Source organism: Trifolium pratense, linkage group LG1 (genome assembly GCF_020283565.1).
Source record: "Trifolium pratense cultivar HEN17-A07 linkage group LG1, ARS_RC_1.1, whole genome shotgun sequence".
NCBI classification, from domain to species: Eukaryota; Viridiplantae; Streptophyta; class Magnoliopsida; order Fabales; family Fabaceae; genus Trifolium; species Trifolium pratense.
Window position 1 is genome coordinate 52760626 of NC_060059.1, and position 16943 is coordinate 52777568.

A 16943-nucleotide genomic window follows, 5' to 3' on the forward strand; every position below is an offset into this window, starting at 1 on the left:
AAATGAATTGACACATCAACATAACTTTAGGTCACGTGATTTTACCACATTTTTCTTGTTATTTGAAAAGTTAAGAAGCTTAAGATCTCCATGAAAACAAATCTCCAAGAATGAAATAAAGGAAAGTGCTAGCGAGCAAAATTTCCTAGTTATGAATGATTGAATCCTCTACAATGGATACAATATGGTGAAGAAGTAAAAGATTGATATTTCTATGCATCTATGATTTATTTATGAACGATTCGTATATTTATTTTGAAATTAAATGAAATACTTATTGTTATGGACCGGGCCAAGGGCCCATCCGCGATTTTGATCTAGTTATCAAACGGAAGAGATAATTAATTCTTCGGGCGGAACCTTGTATTTTAAGCTCAAATATTAAATGTTGTGTGTATCTGTTTGTGTCTAAGGAAAGAAGTTTTCACCCCACAATGTCTAGAATTTATATGAACAAAATAAGTTAAAATTCGTGCTAAAGAAAAGCATGGCTTAGGACTCCATAGAGCAGGAATTCATTGTATCTATTGAGCAGCATGTTATATTTCATTTATGTTAGCTTTTCTCTTCTAAATCCAACACAATTCTTGAATAATGTTTTAGGGAAATTAGGCTGAGAAAATTTAAGGATTTCAATTTCTTTTATTTGTGGAATAGTGGTAACTTGTTTACTACTTGTCAGACTCATAATTATTATTGTATCAATCGAGTTGCAATAACTATATTATATTCTGATTATTACTCACTTTCTCTCATTATATTTAATTTTCTTATAATAAATGACACTTTAAAATACCCTTTGACAAAAACCTTTAATTGAATTTAAAGGAGAAAACTTGTTTTAGAACCCTTATGATCATCGAATGCAGTATTTGTTCTTCTTGACAAGAACAATTAATGTTATTTTTTTTTTCTGCATTAACCTTCCAGATCACACGGGAAGTGGTCTCTGATAATCTAAAATTTTAACGTGAAATAAGTAAATGCTACCCAAGAATTATTCCAATCAAAATTCAAACAGGAGCACTTTAATCTCTTGAGATCAATGAATTGATTGTTAAATAGAATATGAATAATAAAGAAACTCTACATCAAACAATTGCAAATTCATAAAGTTTGATGTCTATGTTTCATATGGCAGTTGATCAGCCAAATAGATATAGATATGTCCCATAGCTCCAGTGATAAATTCATTTTTATATCTTGATTCCACCGTCAAAGTTTCACCATCATTAATCTTGATTGAACCTGGTGTTGGATAACATACGGACATTTCAACAAGATAGCCTTCCTCATTCCCCGCTTCCTTTCCTGTTCCATATCTTGGTGTTGATGTACACAATGTCCTTCCATTCTAATTAATTAATCCAAAACAAAAAAAAAAACTATTATTGATTATGCAAGCACGATCTGACAAGATTATTTTGACAATATGTGGAATTAAGAAACTTTATTATCGCAAAAGAAATAAATTAAGCAAAAACAATAAAGTTGAACAAAACTTGTTCAAATTAATATTAAACCCTACCTGTCCGTATAGTGTTGTATTAACAACACCTGTATGCATATGAGCAGTGCCATAGATAAGATAACCACCTTTTTTCATGGGGATGCTTGATTTTTGAACGTGAAAACAGTCACCACTATTATTTTCTGGAATAGTATACTCTGCCTGTAAAAAATTAAGAAATCTTTGTAACTCATTTTCATCCAACGTGCAATGCAATAAATAACTATTATATATCATAAGGTTTTAAAACTTATTTTCTTTTTATTTTTACATGCAAATGTTAGGTGTGAATATACTATGTTAGTAACCAGAGTTTCTTTGAGCCTCCTTTTTATGAGTCCAAGATCAATCACTTAAGCTACGTCGTGATCATGACATAATTAATTGATCATGAATTGAAAACTGTAATTTAAATAACTTATTTACCAGACAATCATGGATTGTTTCGGAACCATTTGTTCTAATTCGATCAGTGGAGTCAAGTATATAAAATCTAAGTGGAATTTGGTGTTGGTCCCAGTCAACCCATGTTACTTTGTATCTTAAGGCAAGTTTTCTCCTTGGTGCTTCAAATTCCTTTATTAATTTGCATTGAAAGTTATCTTTGCAACAAAAGATTCCTCCTTTATATTCGGGGGTCAATGGTTTTCCATGAATTTCAGTTGACACATTATAGAAATTTTGTGGGAGATTAAATTGGTCACACCTACATTCAGTGCAACTTTTCCTATTTTCTGTGCCACGTGTATCAATGACCATGATGCTAAATAGCCATTTCTCTTCCCACCCTTCTGGAATATTTGCAGGGTTTCCTAGTTCAACTGCAAATGGATCAGGAATTTTTGTACTTGTTCCCCGTGATTCACTTCCAAAACCCCAATAATGTGGAAGAATAACATCGTTGCATGTTCCGTCATTTCTTCTGAAGATGGCACCCCCAAAAGGTTTGGTAAGATCATTAAAATCGTGAGTTTTATTTATAATATATTTTATAGCAAAATAATGATGAAAGTAAGCTTCATGCAATGGTACAGAATTCCCTTGTTCATCAACTATATCAACGTCGAACTATTGAGTCCTATATGACCGGTTGGAAACTCAATATCAAACATTGTTTTTGACACAACTTCTCCGGGCCCCACTTCAAACTTTTCTGACAAATATGTTGCTGATTGAATATTAGGAGACTTTATTTGTGAGTAAGTTGTGCTTGATAGCATCACAAGTATTGATAATGAGAAAATAAATGATTTAGAGATCAATCTCATGTTTACCTGCACATGAATGAGTATTGTTACATAACTAGTTATGAATAGTGCTTGTAATGTTATTCTTTTGCATAAATTTGTATATAGACATTAAAATAAGTGTTTGAAATGTTATAGGAAAATTAATTGGATGGAAATGTGTACCACATGCGATGTCATAATGAATATTTGCTTCTTCTTGAACTTCGAAGAAATTTTAAAATTAAAAATTGGTAGAAGACAACTTTGTGAAGATGTGGAGATCTTGCATGTTTCCTACTTTTATAGTTGAAATCCTAAAGGTTGTCATAACTTTGATGAGGAGAGAGTGCAAGTTTCTTACTTTTTTTTACAAACCAACTCATATGTTGAATCCTTTTTAAGGTGTCTGAGGTATTTTTATTTTTTGACAAGCAATTGAAACAAACAAAAAAAACCCGCTAAGAATTTATTAGAAATGTGACAATGCAACAAGTCATATATAGAAAAAGCAAAAAAATTGACTAGCTATTTATGGGTATAATTTTACAAGTAGTTGTCGATTATATCTAAACAAAGATACTACGCATAACTAAAATAATATTCAACAATTAATTAGTTAGAAATTTTTGTCGCGCGTTATCTTGTTTTTGTCAAATGGTTTTACCGAAAAAAGGTTGTGGAGTAAAATCAATGGTACTTTATACTTACTAACCGTTGGATCAATATAAAGTCCCTTTGAATATGCAATATTTTATAACTCACAATACTTTATGGTGTAACCTTTTATAAATTATTATTACAATTAAGATTTAAGAAAATTCTCTCTCTCTCTCTCTCTCTCTCTCTCTCTCTCTCTATATATATATATATATATATATATATATATATATATATATATATATATATATATATATATATATATATATTATTCTATATTTTACATAATTGGAAATTTAATTTATCTTTTATAATTACACACTAATATTTTGGAATAAAATATATTATATATTGGAAATATTTTATTTCCTTAAAAAAAAAGTGATATTAGATTTTTATTTCTATTGTGTGTAATTGTAAAGACTAAGTTTTTCCTCCACGTGACTAAAATTTAAGCTTAAGATTACTATAGTTAAATTGAAAAAAGGTTAATTTCATCGTATTTAAGTATTTTTGAATAATTTTGTGACTTTATCGTTTAGTATGGAGATGGTCTCTAACAAGTAGTATTATAAATGAAATCATAAATACATAATAAAAAAATCAGTTGAGGTGAATAGTAAACAGGTAGAAATTTCAATTAAGCATTTCAAAGCTGTACTTTTCATTTTTCAATATAACAAACAAAATTGCTAAAATGAATTGACACATCAACATAACTTTAGGTCACGTGATTTTACCACATTTTCCTTGTTATATGAAAAGTTAAGAAGCTTAAGATCTCCATGAAAACAAATTTCCAAGAATGAAATAAAGGAAAGTGCTAGCGAGCAAAGTTTCCTAGTTATGAATGATTGAATCCTCTACAATGGATACAGTATGGTGAAGAAGTTAAAGATTGATATTTCTATGCATCTATGATTTATTTATGAACGATTCGTATATTTACTTTGAAATTAAATGAAATACTTATTGTTATGGACCGGGCCACAGAAGTGGTCACAGAAGTGGTTTGAGTATTCATCCTGGAGTAACCAAGATGTATCAGGATTTGAGGAAGTTATTTTGGTGGCCGGGAATGAAGAGGCAAATTTCTGAATTTGTTTATTCATGCTTAACTTGTCAGAAATCGAAGATCGAACATCAGAAGCCGTTTGGTTTGTTGCAACCAATGTTTATACCCGAATGGAAATGGGATAGCATTGCAATGGATTTTGTGGGAGGTTTACCGAAGACCAAGAAAGGTAACGAGGTGATTTGGGTAGTGGTAGATCGTCTGACGAAGTGTGCTCACTTCATTGCTATCAGGAAAGGTACTTTGGTGCCTAAGTTGGCTGAGATTTATGTGGAGCAGATTGTGAAGCTACATGGTATTCCAACAAGTATTATTTCGGATAGAGATCCGAGATTTACTTCTAGATTTTGGAAAAGCTTGCAAGAAGCTTTAGGAACGAAGTTGAGGTTGAGTTCAGCTTATCATCCTCAGACAGATGGTCAGTCGGAGAGGACGATACAATCCTTAGAGGATTTGTTGAGGGCTTGTGTTTTGGAGCAAAACGTGAATTGGGATTCTTGTTTGCCGTTGGTAGAGTTTACGTACAACAACAGTTACCATTCTAGTATCGGAATGGCACCGTTTGAGGCTTTGTATGGGAGAAGGTGTAGGACACCTCTGTGTTGGTATGAAACTGGAGAAGGTGCAATTCTTGGACCAGAGATTGTACAAGAAACAACAGAGAAGATTCGGATGATTCGTGAGAAGATGAAAGCGTCCCAGAGTCGACAGAAGAGTTATCATGATAAGAGGAGGAAGGACATTGAATTCCAAGAAGGGGATCATGTATTCCTACGAGTTACATCGACTACCGGAGTAGGACGTGCGTTGAAGTCAAGGAAGTTAACATCGAGGTTTATTGGACCGTTTGAGATTTTGAAGCGAGTTGGGAAAGTTGCGTATAGGATTGCATTGCCGCCATCATTGGCGAATTTGCACGATGTTTTTCATGTATCGCAGTTGCGCAAGTATGTGTCTGATCCGACACATGTGATTGAATCGGACGATGTTCAAGTGAGGGATGACTTGACCATCGAGACTGTGCCTTTGAGAATCGAAGGAAGAGAAGTGAAGAGGTTGAGAAACAAAGAGATTGCATCCGTGAAAGTCGTGTGGGGAGGACCGGCTGGTGAGAATGCGACGTGGGAGTTGGAAAGCAAGATGAGAGATTCTTATCCCGATCTGTTTCTAGGTAATTTCAAGGGCGAAATTCTTTTAAGGGGGGTAGGATTGTAACGACCCATTTTTCGTATTCGTATATTTTATTAAATGTATTTTATTTAATAATTGGCTTTTATTATTTTAGTGAGCGACGAATAATTATTTAGCCGAACGTAAGTTATTAGACGCGAGAACACTCGTTTTGGGCTTATGGGCGTGAGAGGTAATGGGCCTAAGCCAATTGGGCTTGGTTCATGACCATGGGAAGTAGTATAAGTAGCAAGTCAAACATATGAATAGTTTCACAATTCATTTTCTTTGAACTTTGAGTGAGTAAGAGCAAGAGCAAAACCATAGAGCAAGGGCTAGGGTTTGATCAAGAGAGAAAGCTTGAGCAAGAGAAGGCTTGGATCATCATCTTTGCTTAAGGTAAGAGATTAGAATTCATGATTCTTGAGTGGCAAGGAGAGGGGAGATTGTCTATGTCTCCGTTCCCGAACTCTCCCACTCAATTTCTTTTAGACTTTTGATTAAGCTTATGTATGTGAGTGTGATGTTCTTCATCATCACTTTGTATGTGTTAATCACTAGCTTGATTCCATGACAAATATGTATATGTTTGGATCATTTTTGTTAAGTTTATGAAAGTTACTTAAAACCCAAGAAATTGGCTTGATTTTGATTGTTAGAGGTATTTGGATGTTTGGAAGGGATGATTAATGTTCCTTGATACCATATATGTTTGAAATGGCTGTTTATATGAATTTATAACATGTTTGGATGAATTTTTGAGTGGAATCAATGTTAAACCGCCTTAGATGGCTCAAGAACAGACTTTTCTTTCTGGTGTTGTTCGCTTAGCGAACAGGAGTTCGCTGCAGCGAACCTATTCGCTACAAGTTCGCTACCTGTTCGCCATGTACCTGTAATCCTCTGATGTAGTTCGCTACAGCGAACTGAGCTTCGCTTAGCGAATAAGTTCGCTACCTGTTCGCTACGGATTCGCTTAGCGAACAGTACTGAACCTGCAACTTTTGTTAATGTTTGTAAGTGTGATTAGGCACTTGTAACATGGTTTAAGGGTATCCTTACATGATTGATGATACATGTTGATACTATTAATGCTTATTGTTAATCGTTATATGATTGATAAACGTGTATGCAATAAGTTGTAGCTTTTAGTGAGCAATGTTATGTTTTGGCATTAATTTGCAATGTTAAGTGAATGTGTTAGGATTGTGTTCCCGCATTCATAAAAGTGTAGCTTCGAGCTAGAGAATATCATATGGTTGATATGTGTATGCATACATGCATTCATGATTGTATGTGAACATTGGAAACTTGGGTTCCAATAACGAAAATGGATTATGTGTCCATAATGAAGCCGAGGATCGGATTAGATGAATCCATGAGTCCGGAGCTGCTATCCAACAGGATATAAAACTGTGTTGGCTTATCCAAGGGAGATAAGATGGTTCGGTAAGTTCCGACATATCCAGCATGATATAAAACTGTTCTTGGTCCACCGTTGGTGAGACATCTTGGTACCACATGCATTTAGTTATGTCTAGGGATGGCATGACAGTGAATTAATTGGCATTAGATACCTTAGGGTAAATGCGCATATATTTGATAAATGGTAAGTGACATTATTTGGTTGAATTGTGTTGAACTTTATTAATTGATAATTGTTTAATGCGATGTTTTGGCGTGAGTTAGAATATATATGAGGTAGTTCGAAAGTGTAAGACTTTTCTTATGCTCGTATGATATGCGATTATGTTTTTCTAACTCTCTGCTTTGTGTTATTTGCTGGACCTTTGGGGGTTCAGATATTCAGGCTGAGGACTGTGCCGACGTTTAGACTGCTGTTTTAGCCGGGCGTTGAAATACCTTTTGGTGAGGAGACTTAGCATAGATTACTCCTCTTAGTACTAGCTTTTGGTTAGAGTTTGTAAATAGTAAATGCTCTGGTAATGTAACATCGAGTCGGGGATTACGCTTGGATTTCATCGTATATCGGTGTTACCTTTTGATATGCTAGTTCTTGTATAAGTGACATCCTTATGGATGAATATGGCTTATGTATATATATATGTATATATATGCATGCTTGGTGTGAATGAATCCGCTGTTGCTTTTCATGTTAAATTTCATGACACTCTGTGTGTATGCTTGTGTTTTAATTACCGCGTGGCACTCTGCCTTTACACTTGTTAAAAAGTTTTTAAAATTACGTTTTTAAGGGTAGTATGGGTTAGGGTGTTACAATAGTGGTATCAGAGCAGGTCGGTTCGTGTGAACCAATTAGGACTTTTCTTTTCCCCGTATGAGCATGTGTAGGGAACACTGTTAGTACTTTCTAACGTCTAGTTGTGATTCGTTCAGGAATCATGGCTGCTGCGAGAACGAATGCTCAGATTGCGGAGGCTTTGGCCGCACTCACCAACATAGTGGTTAGAGATCATCAACCTGGAAGAGAGGTAGAGATGAGGTTGCAAAGGTTCATGAAGCAGAAACCGCCAACATTTACCGGAGGTTACAACCCGGATGGAGCTCACAAGTGGCTGGAGGAGCTTGAAATAATTTTTGAAGCAATGGATTGTTCCGAGGAAGGGAAGACAACCCTTGGAACATATGTGTTGCGCGAGGAAGCGAATGTGTGGTGGAAGAATGCCAAGTTGAGGCTAGGACCCGGTGGTATGGCTATACCATGGGCAATGTTTAAAAGAGAATTTTTGGTTAAGTATTTTCCTGTGGATGTGAAGAACAAGAAAGTAGTGGAATTCATGGAGTTGAAACAGGGAAATATGACGGTAGCTGACTATGCCGTCAAGTTTGAGACTTTGTGTGCGTTTAGCCCGCATTACAACACTTTGGAAGCGGAGAACGACAAGTGTGTGAAGTTTGAAAGTGGTCTACGTCCAGACATCAAGCATATGATTGGATTTTCGCAGATAAGGGATTTTGCGACCCTTGTGAACAAGAGTAGGATCTGTGATGAAGATGGTAGGACAAAAGTGGTGTGTTTCAATTGTGGTGAAGAAGGCCACAAGAGTCCGACTTGTAAGAAGCCCAAGAAGGTGATGGGCAAGGTGTTTGCTTTGAGTGGAGAGGATACTAGCCTTGAGGACAATCTCATTAGAGGTACGTGTTTCATCTATAACACTCATTTAATTGCGATTATAGATACGGGAGCGACGCATTCTTTTATTTCTTTGGATTGTGTGAAGCGTCTTAGTATTCCTTTAACGGATATGACGGGTAGGATGGAAATAGAAACTCCTGCTAATGGTTCAGTGATTACCCGACAAGTATGTCGTAACTGCCCCGTAACCATTTTTGGTAGGCATGTTGGAATGGATCTAGTGTGTATTCCACTTAGTGGTATGGATGTAATTTTTGGTATGAATTGGTTAATCTTCAACCGAATTCATATCAACTGTCGTGAGAAGGCCGTTATTTTTCCGAAGCCAGAGGAGAACTTGCATTTGATGAGCGGGAAGGAAGTATCGGAAGCGTTGAAAGAACATGCCGAGATGTTCATGATGTTTGCATCATTGAAACTCGAAGGAGGAGTTAAGATAGAAGAGTTACCGATCGTTTGTGAATTCCCAGATGTGTTTCCGGATGACATATCTGACGTGCCTCCAAAGCGAGAGGTAGAGTTTTCTATCGACCTAGTACCTGGAACTAGTCCGATATCGATGGCGCCGTATCGAATGTCAGCGTCTGAGTTGAATGAGTTGAAGAAGCAACTTGAAGAGCTGCTTGAGAAGAGGTTTGTTCGACCGAGTGTTTCGCCATGGGGAGCGCCGGTATTGCTTGTGAAGAAGAAAGATGGAAGCATGAGATTATGTATAGACTATCGTCAGTTGAACAAGGTGACGATCAAGAATAAATATCCACTCCCAAGGATAGATGATTTGATGGATCAACTAGTTGGAGCTTGTGTGTTTAGTAAGATAGATTTGAGATCTGGATACCATCAGATTAGAGTGAAGACGGAAGACATACCTAAGACTGCATTTAGGACGAGGTATGGGCACTACGAGTATTCAGTTATGCCGTTTGGTGTGACCAATGCACCTGGAGTTTTCATGGAGTATATGAACCGAATTTTCCATTCATTTTTGGATAGATTCGTGGTGGTGTTCATCGACGACATTTTGATTTACTCAAAATCCGAGGAAGAGCACGAAGAGCACTTGAGGATTGTTTTGCAAGTCTTGAAGGAGAAGAAGTTGTATGCCAAGTTGTCAAAGTGTGAATTTTGGATGAAGGAGGTGAGTTTCCTAGGGCATATAATTTCAAGTGGAGGAATCGCGGTAGATCCTGCGAAGGTTGACGCTGTGTCACAGTGGGGAACGCCGGAATCTGTTTCAGAGATTAGAAGTTTCCTTGGTTTGGCCGGTTATTATAGAAGATTCATCGAAGGTTTTTCGAAGTTGGCTTTGCCGTTAACCAAGTTGACGAGGAAAGATCAAGCGTTTGTTTGGGATGGTATTTGTGAGAAGAGTTTCCAAGAGCTCAAGAGAAGATTGACTACTGCACCCGTGTTGATTTTACCTGATGCCAAAGAGTCGTTCGTCGTGTATTGCGATGCTTCGAAGTTAGGACTTGGCGGAGTGCTTATGCAAGGGGGTAATGTGGTAGCATATGCTTCAAGGCAACTGAAGGTTCACGAGAGGAACTATCCAACGCATGATTTGGAGTTAGCCGCAGTGGTGTTTGCTTTGAAAGTGTGGAGACACTACTTGTTTGGATCGAGGTTTGAAGTGTTTAGTGATCACAAGAGTCTGAAGTACTTATTCGACCAGAAGGAGTTGAATATGAGGCAACGAAGATGGCTCGAATTCTTAAAGGACTACGACTTTGGATTGAGTTATCACCCCGGAAAAGCCAATGTAGTGGCCGATGCATTAAGTAGGAAAACTTTGCATATGTCATCATTGATGGTGAAAGAGTTAGAGTTGATTGAAGAATTCCGAGACTTGAGTCTTGTGTGTGAGGTTACTTCTTCAAGTGTGAAGCTTGGAATGTTAAGATTGACGAATCCTTTTCTTGAAGATATTAAAGAACGTCAGAAATCGGATGAGAAATTGATGGAGAAGATGGTACTCATCAATGAAGGCAAGGAGACCAATATCAAGATTGACGAGAGTGGAGTCATGAGATTTCACGGAAGAGTTTGTGTACCGGATGTACCCGAATTGAAGAGAATGATCATGGAAGAAGGTCACAGAAGTGGTTTGAGTATTCATCCTGGAGTAACCAAGATGTATCAGGATTTGAGGAAGTTATTTTGGTGGCCGGGAATGAAGAGGCAAATTTCTGAATTTGTTTATTCATGCTTAACTTGTCAGAAATCGAAGATCGAACATCAGAAGCCGTTTGGTTTGTTGCAACCAATGTTTATACCCGAATGGAAATGGGATAGCATTGCAATGGATTTTGTGGGAGGTTTACCGAAGACCAAGAAAGGTAACGAGGTGATTTGGGTAGTGGTAGATCGTCTGACGAAGTGTGCTCACTTCATTGCTATCAGGAAAGGTACTTTGGTGCCTAAGTTGGCTGAGATTTATGTGGAGCAGATTGTGAAGCTACATGGTATTCCAACAAGTATTATTTCGGATAGAGATCCGAGATTTACTTCTAGATTTTGGAAAAGCTTGCAAGAAGCTTTAGGAACGAAGTTGAGGTTGAGTTCAGCTTATCATCCTCAGACAGATGGTCAGTCGGAGAGGACGATACAATCCTTAGAGGATTTGTTGAGGGCTTGTGTTTTGGAGCAAAACGTGAATTGGGATTCTTGTTTGCCGTTGGTAGAGTTTACGTACAACAACAGTTACCATTCTAGTATCGGAATGGCACCGTTTGAGGCTTTGTATGGGAGAAGGTGTAGGACACCTCTGTGTTGGTATGAAACTGGAGAAGGTGCAATTCTTGGACCAGAGATTGTACAAGAAACAACAGAGAAGATTCGGATGATTCGTGAGAAGATGAAAGCGTCCCAGAGTCGACAGAAGAGTTATCATGATAAGAGGAGGAAGGACATTGAATTCCAAGAAGGGGATCATGTATTCCTACGAGTTACATCGACTACCGGAGTAGGACGTGCGTTGAAGTCAAGGAAGTTAACATCGAGGTTTATTGGACCGTTTGAGATTTTGAAGCGAGTTGGGAAAGTTGCGTATAGGATTGCATTGCCGCCATCATTGGCGAATTTGCACGATGTTTTTCATGTATCGCAGTTGCGCAAGTATGTGTCTGATCCGACACATGTGATTGAATCGGACGATGTTCAAGTGAGGGATGACTTGACCATCGAGACTGTGCCTTTGAGAATCGAAGGAAGAGAAGTGAAGAGGTTGAGAAACAAAGAGATTGCATCCGTGAAAGTCGTGTGGGGAGGACCGGCTGGTGAGAATGCGACGTGGGAGTTGGAAAGCAAGATGAGAGATTCTTATCCCGATCTGTTTCTAGGTAATTTCAAGGGCGAAATTCTTTTAAGGGGGGTAGGATTGTAACGACCCATTTTTCGTATTCGTATATTTTATTAAATGTATTTTATTTAATAATTGGCTTTTATTATTTTAGTGAGCGACGAATAATTATTTAGCCGAACGTAAGTTATTAGACGCGAGAACACTCGTTTTGGGCTTATGGGCGTGAGAGGTAATGGGCCTAAGCCAATTGGGCTTGGTTCATGACCATGGGAAGTAGTATAAGTAGCAAGTCAAACATATGAATAGTTTCACAATTCATTTTCTTTGAACTTTGAGTGAGTAAGAGCAAGAGCAAAACCATAGAGCAAGGGCTAGGGTTTGATCAAGAGAGAAAGCTTGAGCAAGAGAAGGCTTGGATCATCATCTTTGCTTAAGGTAAGAGATTAGAATTCATGATTCTTGAGTGGCAAGGAGAGGGGAGATTGTCTATGTCTCCGTTCCCGAACTCTCCCACTCAATTTCTTTTAGACTTTTGATTAAGCTTATGTATGTGAGTGTGATGTTCTTCATCATCACTTTGTATGTGTTAATCACTAGCTTGATTCCATGACAAATATGTATGTGTTTGGATCATTTTTGTTAAGTTTATGAAAGTTACTTAAAACCCAAGAAATTGGCTTGATTTTGATTGTTAGAGGTATTTGGATGTTTGGAAGGGATGATTAATGTTCCTTGATACCATATATGTTTGAAATGGCTGTTTATATGAATTTATAACATGTTTGGATGAATTTTTGAGTGGAATCAATGTTAAACCGCCTTAGATGGCTCAAGAACAGACTTTTCTTTCTGGTGTTGTTCGCTTAGCGAACAGGAGTTCGCTGCAGCGAACCTATTCGCTACAAGTTCGCTACCTGTTCGCCATGTACCTGTAATCCTCTGATGTAGTTCGCTACAGCGAACTGAGCTTCGCTTAGCGAATAAGTTCGCTACCTGTTCGCTACGGATTCGCTTAGCGAACAGTACTGAACCTGCAACTTTTGTTAATGTTTGTAAGTGTGATTAGGCACTTGTAACATGGTTTAAGGGTATCCTTACATGATTGATGATACATGTTGATACTATTAATGCTTATTGTTAATCGTTATATGATTGATAAACGTGTATGCAATAAGTTGTAGCTTTTAGTGAGCAATGTTATGTTTTGGCATTAATTTGCAATGTTAAGTGAATGTGTTAGGATTGTGTTCCCGCATTCATAAAAGTGTAGCTTCGAGCTAGAGAATATCATATGGTTGATATGTGTATGCATACATGCATTCATGATTGTATGTGAACATTGGAAACTTGGGTTCCAATAACGAAAATGGATTATGTGTCCATAATGAAGCCGAGGATCGGATTAGATGAATCCATGAGTCCGGAGCTGCTATCCAACAGGATATAAAACTGTGTTGGCTTATCCAAGGGAGATAAGATGGTTCGGTAAGTTCCGACATATCCAGCATGATATAAAACTGTTCTTGGTCCACCGTTGGTGAGACATCTTGGTACCACATGCATTTAGTTATGTCTAGGGATGGCATGACAGTGAATTAATTGGCATTAGATACCTTAGGGTAAATGCGCATATATTTGATAAATGGTAAGTGACATTATTTGGTTGAATTGTGTTGAACTTTATTAATTGATAATTGTTTAATGCGATGTTTTGGCGTGAGTTAGAATATATATGAGGTAGTTCGAAAGTGTAAGACTTTTCTTATGCTCGTATGATATGCGATTATGTTTTTCTAACTCTCTGCTTTGTGTTATTTGCTGGACCTTTGGGGGTTCAGATATTCAGGCTGAGGACTGTGCCGACGTTTAGACTGCTGTTTTAGCCGGGCGTTGAAATACCTTTTGGTTAGGAGACTTAGCATAGATTACTCCTCTTAGTACTAGCTTTTGGTTAGAGTTTGTAAATAGTAAATGCTCTGGTAATGTAACATCGAGTCGGGGATTACGCTTGGATTTCATCGTATATCGGTGTTACCTTTTGATATGCTAGTTCTTGTATAAGTGACATCCTTATGGATGAATATGGCTTATGTATATATATATATGTATATATATGCATGCTTGGTGTGAATGAATCCGCTGTTGCTTTTCATGTTAAATTTCATGACACTCTGTGTGTATGCTTGTGTTTTAATTACCGCGTGGCACTCTGCCTTTACACTTGTTAAAAAGTTTTTAAAATTACGTTTTTAAGGGTAGTATGGGTTAGGGTGTTACAACACCTGTATGCATATGAGCAGTGCCATAGATAAGATAACCACCTTTTTTCATGGGGATGCTTGATTTTTGAACGTGAAAACGGTCACCACTATTATTTTCTGGAATAGTATACTCTGCCTGTAAAAAATTAAGAAATCTTTGTAACTCATTTTCATCCAACGTGCAATGCAATAAATAACTATTATATATCATAAGGTTTTAAAACTTATTTTCTTTTTAGTTTTTCATGCAAATGTTAGGTGTGAATATACTATGTTAATAACCAGAGTTTCTTTGAGCCTCCGTTTTATGAGTCCAAGATCAATCACTTAAGCTACGTCTTGATCATGACATAATTAATTGATCATGAATTGAAAACTGTAATTTAAATAACTTATTTACCAGACAATCATGGATTGTTTCGGAACCATTTGTTCTAATTCGATCAGTGGAGTCAAGTATATAAAATCTAAGTGGAATTTGGTGTTGGTCCCAGTCAACCCATGTTACTTTGTATCTTAAGGCAAGCTTTCTCCTTGGTGCTTCAAATCCCTTTATTAATTTGCATTGAAAGTTATCTTTGCAACAAAAGATTCCTCCTTTATATTCGGGGGTCAATGGTTTTCCATGAATTTCGGTTGACACATTATAGAAATTTTGTGGGAGATTAAATTGGTCACACCTACATTCAGTGCAACTAATTTTCCTATTTTCTGTGCCACGTGTATCAATGACCATGATGCTAAATAGCCATTTCTGTTCCCACCCTTCTGGAATATTTGCAGGGTTTCCTAGTTCAACTGCAAATGGATCAGGAATTTTTGTACTTGTTCCCCGTGATTCACTTCCAAAACCCCAATAATGTGGAAGAATAGCATCGTTGCATGTTCCGTCGTTTCTTCTGAAGATGGCACCCCCAAAAGGTTTGGTAAGATCATTAAAATCGTGAGTTTTATTTATAATATATTTTATAGCAAAATAATGATGAAAGTAAGTTTCATGCAATGGTACAGAATTCCCTTGTTCATCAACTATATCAACGTCGAAGCTCTTGACTCCTATATGACCGATTGGAAACTCAATATCAAACATTGTTTTTGACACAACTTCTCCGGGCCCCACTTCAAACTTTTCTGACAAATATGTTGCTGATTGAATATTAGGAGACTTTATTTGTGAGTAAGTTGTGCTTGATAGCATCACAAGTATTGATAATGAGAAAATAAATGATTTAGAGATCAATCTCATGTTTACCTGCACATGAATGATTATTGTTACATAACTAGTTATGAATAGTGCTTGTAATGTTATTCTTTTGCATAAATTTGTATATAGACATTAAAATAAGTGTTTGAAATGTTATAGGAAAATTAATTGGATGGAAATGTGTACCACATGAGATGTCATAATGAATATTTGCTTCTTCTTGAACTTCGAAGAAATTTTAAAATTAAAAATTGGTAGAAGACAACTTTGTGAAGATGTGGAGATCTTGCATGTTTCCTACTTTTATAGTTGAAATCCTAAAGGTTGTCATAACTTTGATGAGGAGAGAGTGCAAGTTTCTTACTTTTTTTTACAAACCAACTCATATGTTGAATCCTTTTTTAGGTGTCTGAGGTATTTTTATTTTTTGACAAGCAATTGAAACAAACAAAAAAAACTCGCTAAGAATTTATTAGAAATGTGACAATGCAACAAGTCATATTTAGAAAAAGCAAAATAATTGACTAGCTATTTATGGGTATAATTTTACAAGTAGTTGTCGATTACATCTAAACAAAGATACTACGCATAACTAAAATAATATTCAACAATTAATTAGTTAGAAATTTTTGTCGCGCGTTATCTTGTTTTTGTCAAATGGTTTTACCGAAAAAAGGTTGTGGAGTAAAATCAATGGTACTTTATACTTACTAACCGTTGGCTCAATATAAAGTCCCTTTGAATATACAATATTTTATAACTCACAATACTTTATGATATAACCTTTTTATAAATTATTATTACAATTAAGATTTAAGAAAATTCTATATATATATATATATATATATATATATATATATTATTCTATATTTTACAGAATTGGAAATTTAATTTATCTTTTATAATTACACACTAATATTTTGGAATAAAATATATTATATATTGGAAATATTTTATGTCCTTAAAAAAAAAAAGTGATTTTATATTTTTATTTCTATTTTGTGTAATTGTAAAGACTAAGTTTTTCCTCCTCGTGACTAAAATTTAAGCTTAAGATTACTATAGTTAAATTGAAAAAAGGTTAATTTCATCGTATTTAAGTATTTTTGAATAATTTTGTGACTTTATCGTTTAGTATGGAGATGGTCTCTAACAAGTAGTATCATAAATGAAATCATAAATACATTATAAAAAAATCAGTTGAGGTGAATAGTAAACAGGTAGAAATTTCAATTAAGCATTTCAAAGCAGTACTTTTCATTTTTCAATATAACAAACAAAATTGCTAAAATGAATTGACACATCAACATAACTTTAGGTCACGTGATTTTACCACATTTTCCTTGTTATTTGAAAAGTCAAGAAGCTTAAGATCTCCATGAAAACAAATTTCCAAGAATGAAATAAAGGAAAGTGCT

At 36.1% G+C, this 16943-nt stretch overlaps 1 protein-coding gene and 1 pseudogene across 1 annotated transcript; both read right to left on the reverse strand.

The window, feature by feature from the left end:
* Positions 1-1123: 1123 nt before the first annotated feature.
* Positions 1124-2778, reverse strand: LOC123906190 (annotated as a pseudogene).
* An 11547-nt stretch (positions 2779-14325) lies between these two features.
* On the reverse strand, positions 14326-15567 carry LOC123896369. Its single transcript, XM_045946767.1, has 2 exons — positions 14722-15567; positions 14326-14457 (listed from the first exon to the last, which is right to left on the reverse strand). The coding sequence occupies exons 1-2, from the start codon at positions 15565-15567 to the stop codon at positions 14326-14328; spliced, it is 978 nt and encodes a 325-aa protein (XP_045802723.1).
* Positions 15568-16943: the final 1376 nt, after the last annotated feature.

Excerpts from the sequence above, each read along its gene's own strand:
- LOC123896369 (XM_045946767.1), bottom strand. The coding sequence starts at position 15,567 with ATGAGATTGATCTCTAAATCATTTATTTTCTCATTATCAATACTTGTG. Across the intron at positions 14,458-14,721 it reads AAACAATCCATGATTGTCTG|GCAGAGTATACTATTCCAGA; the intron begins GTAAATAAGTTA and ends AATTTTTTACAG.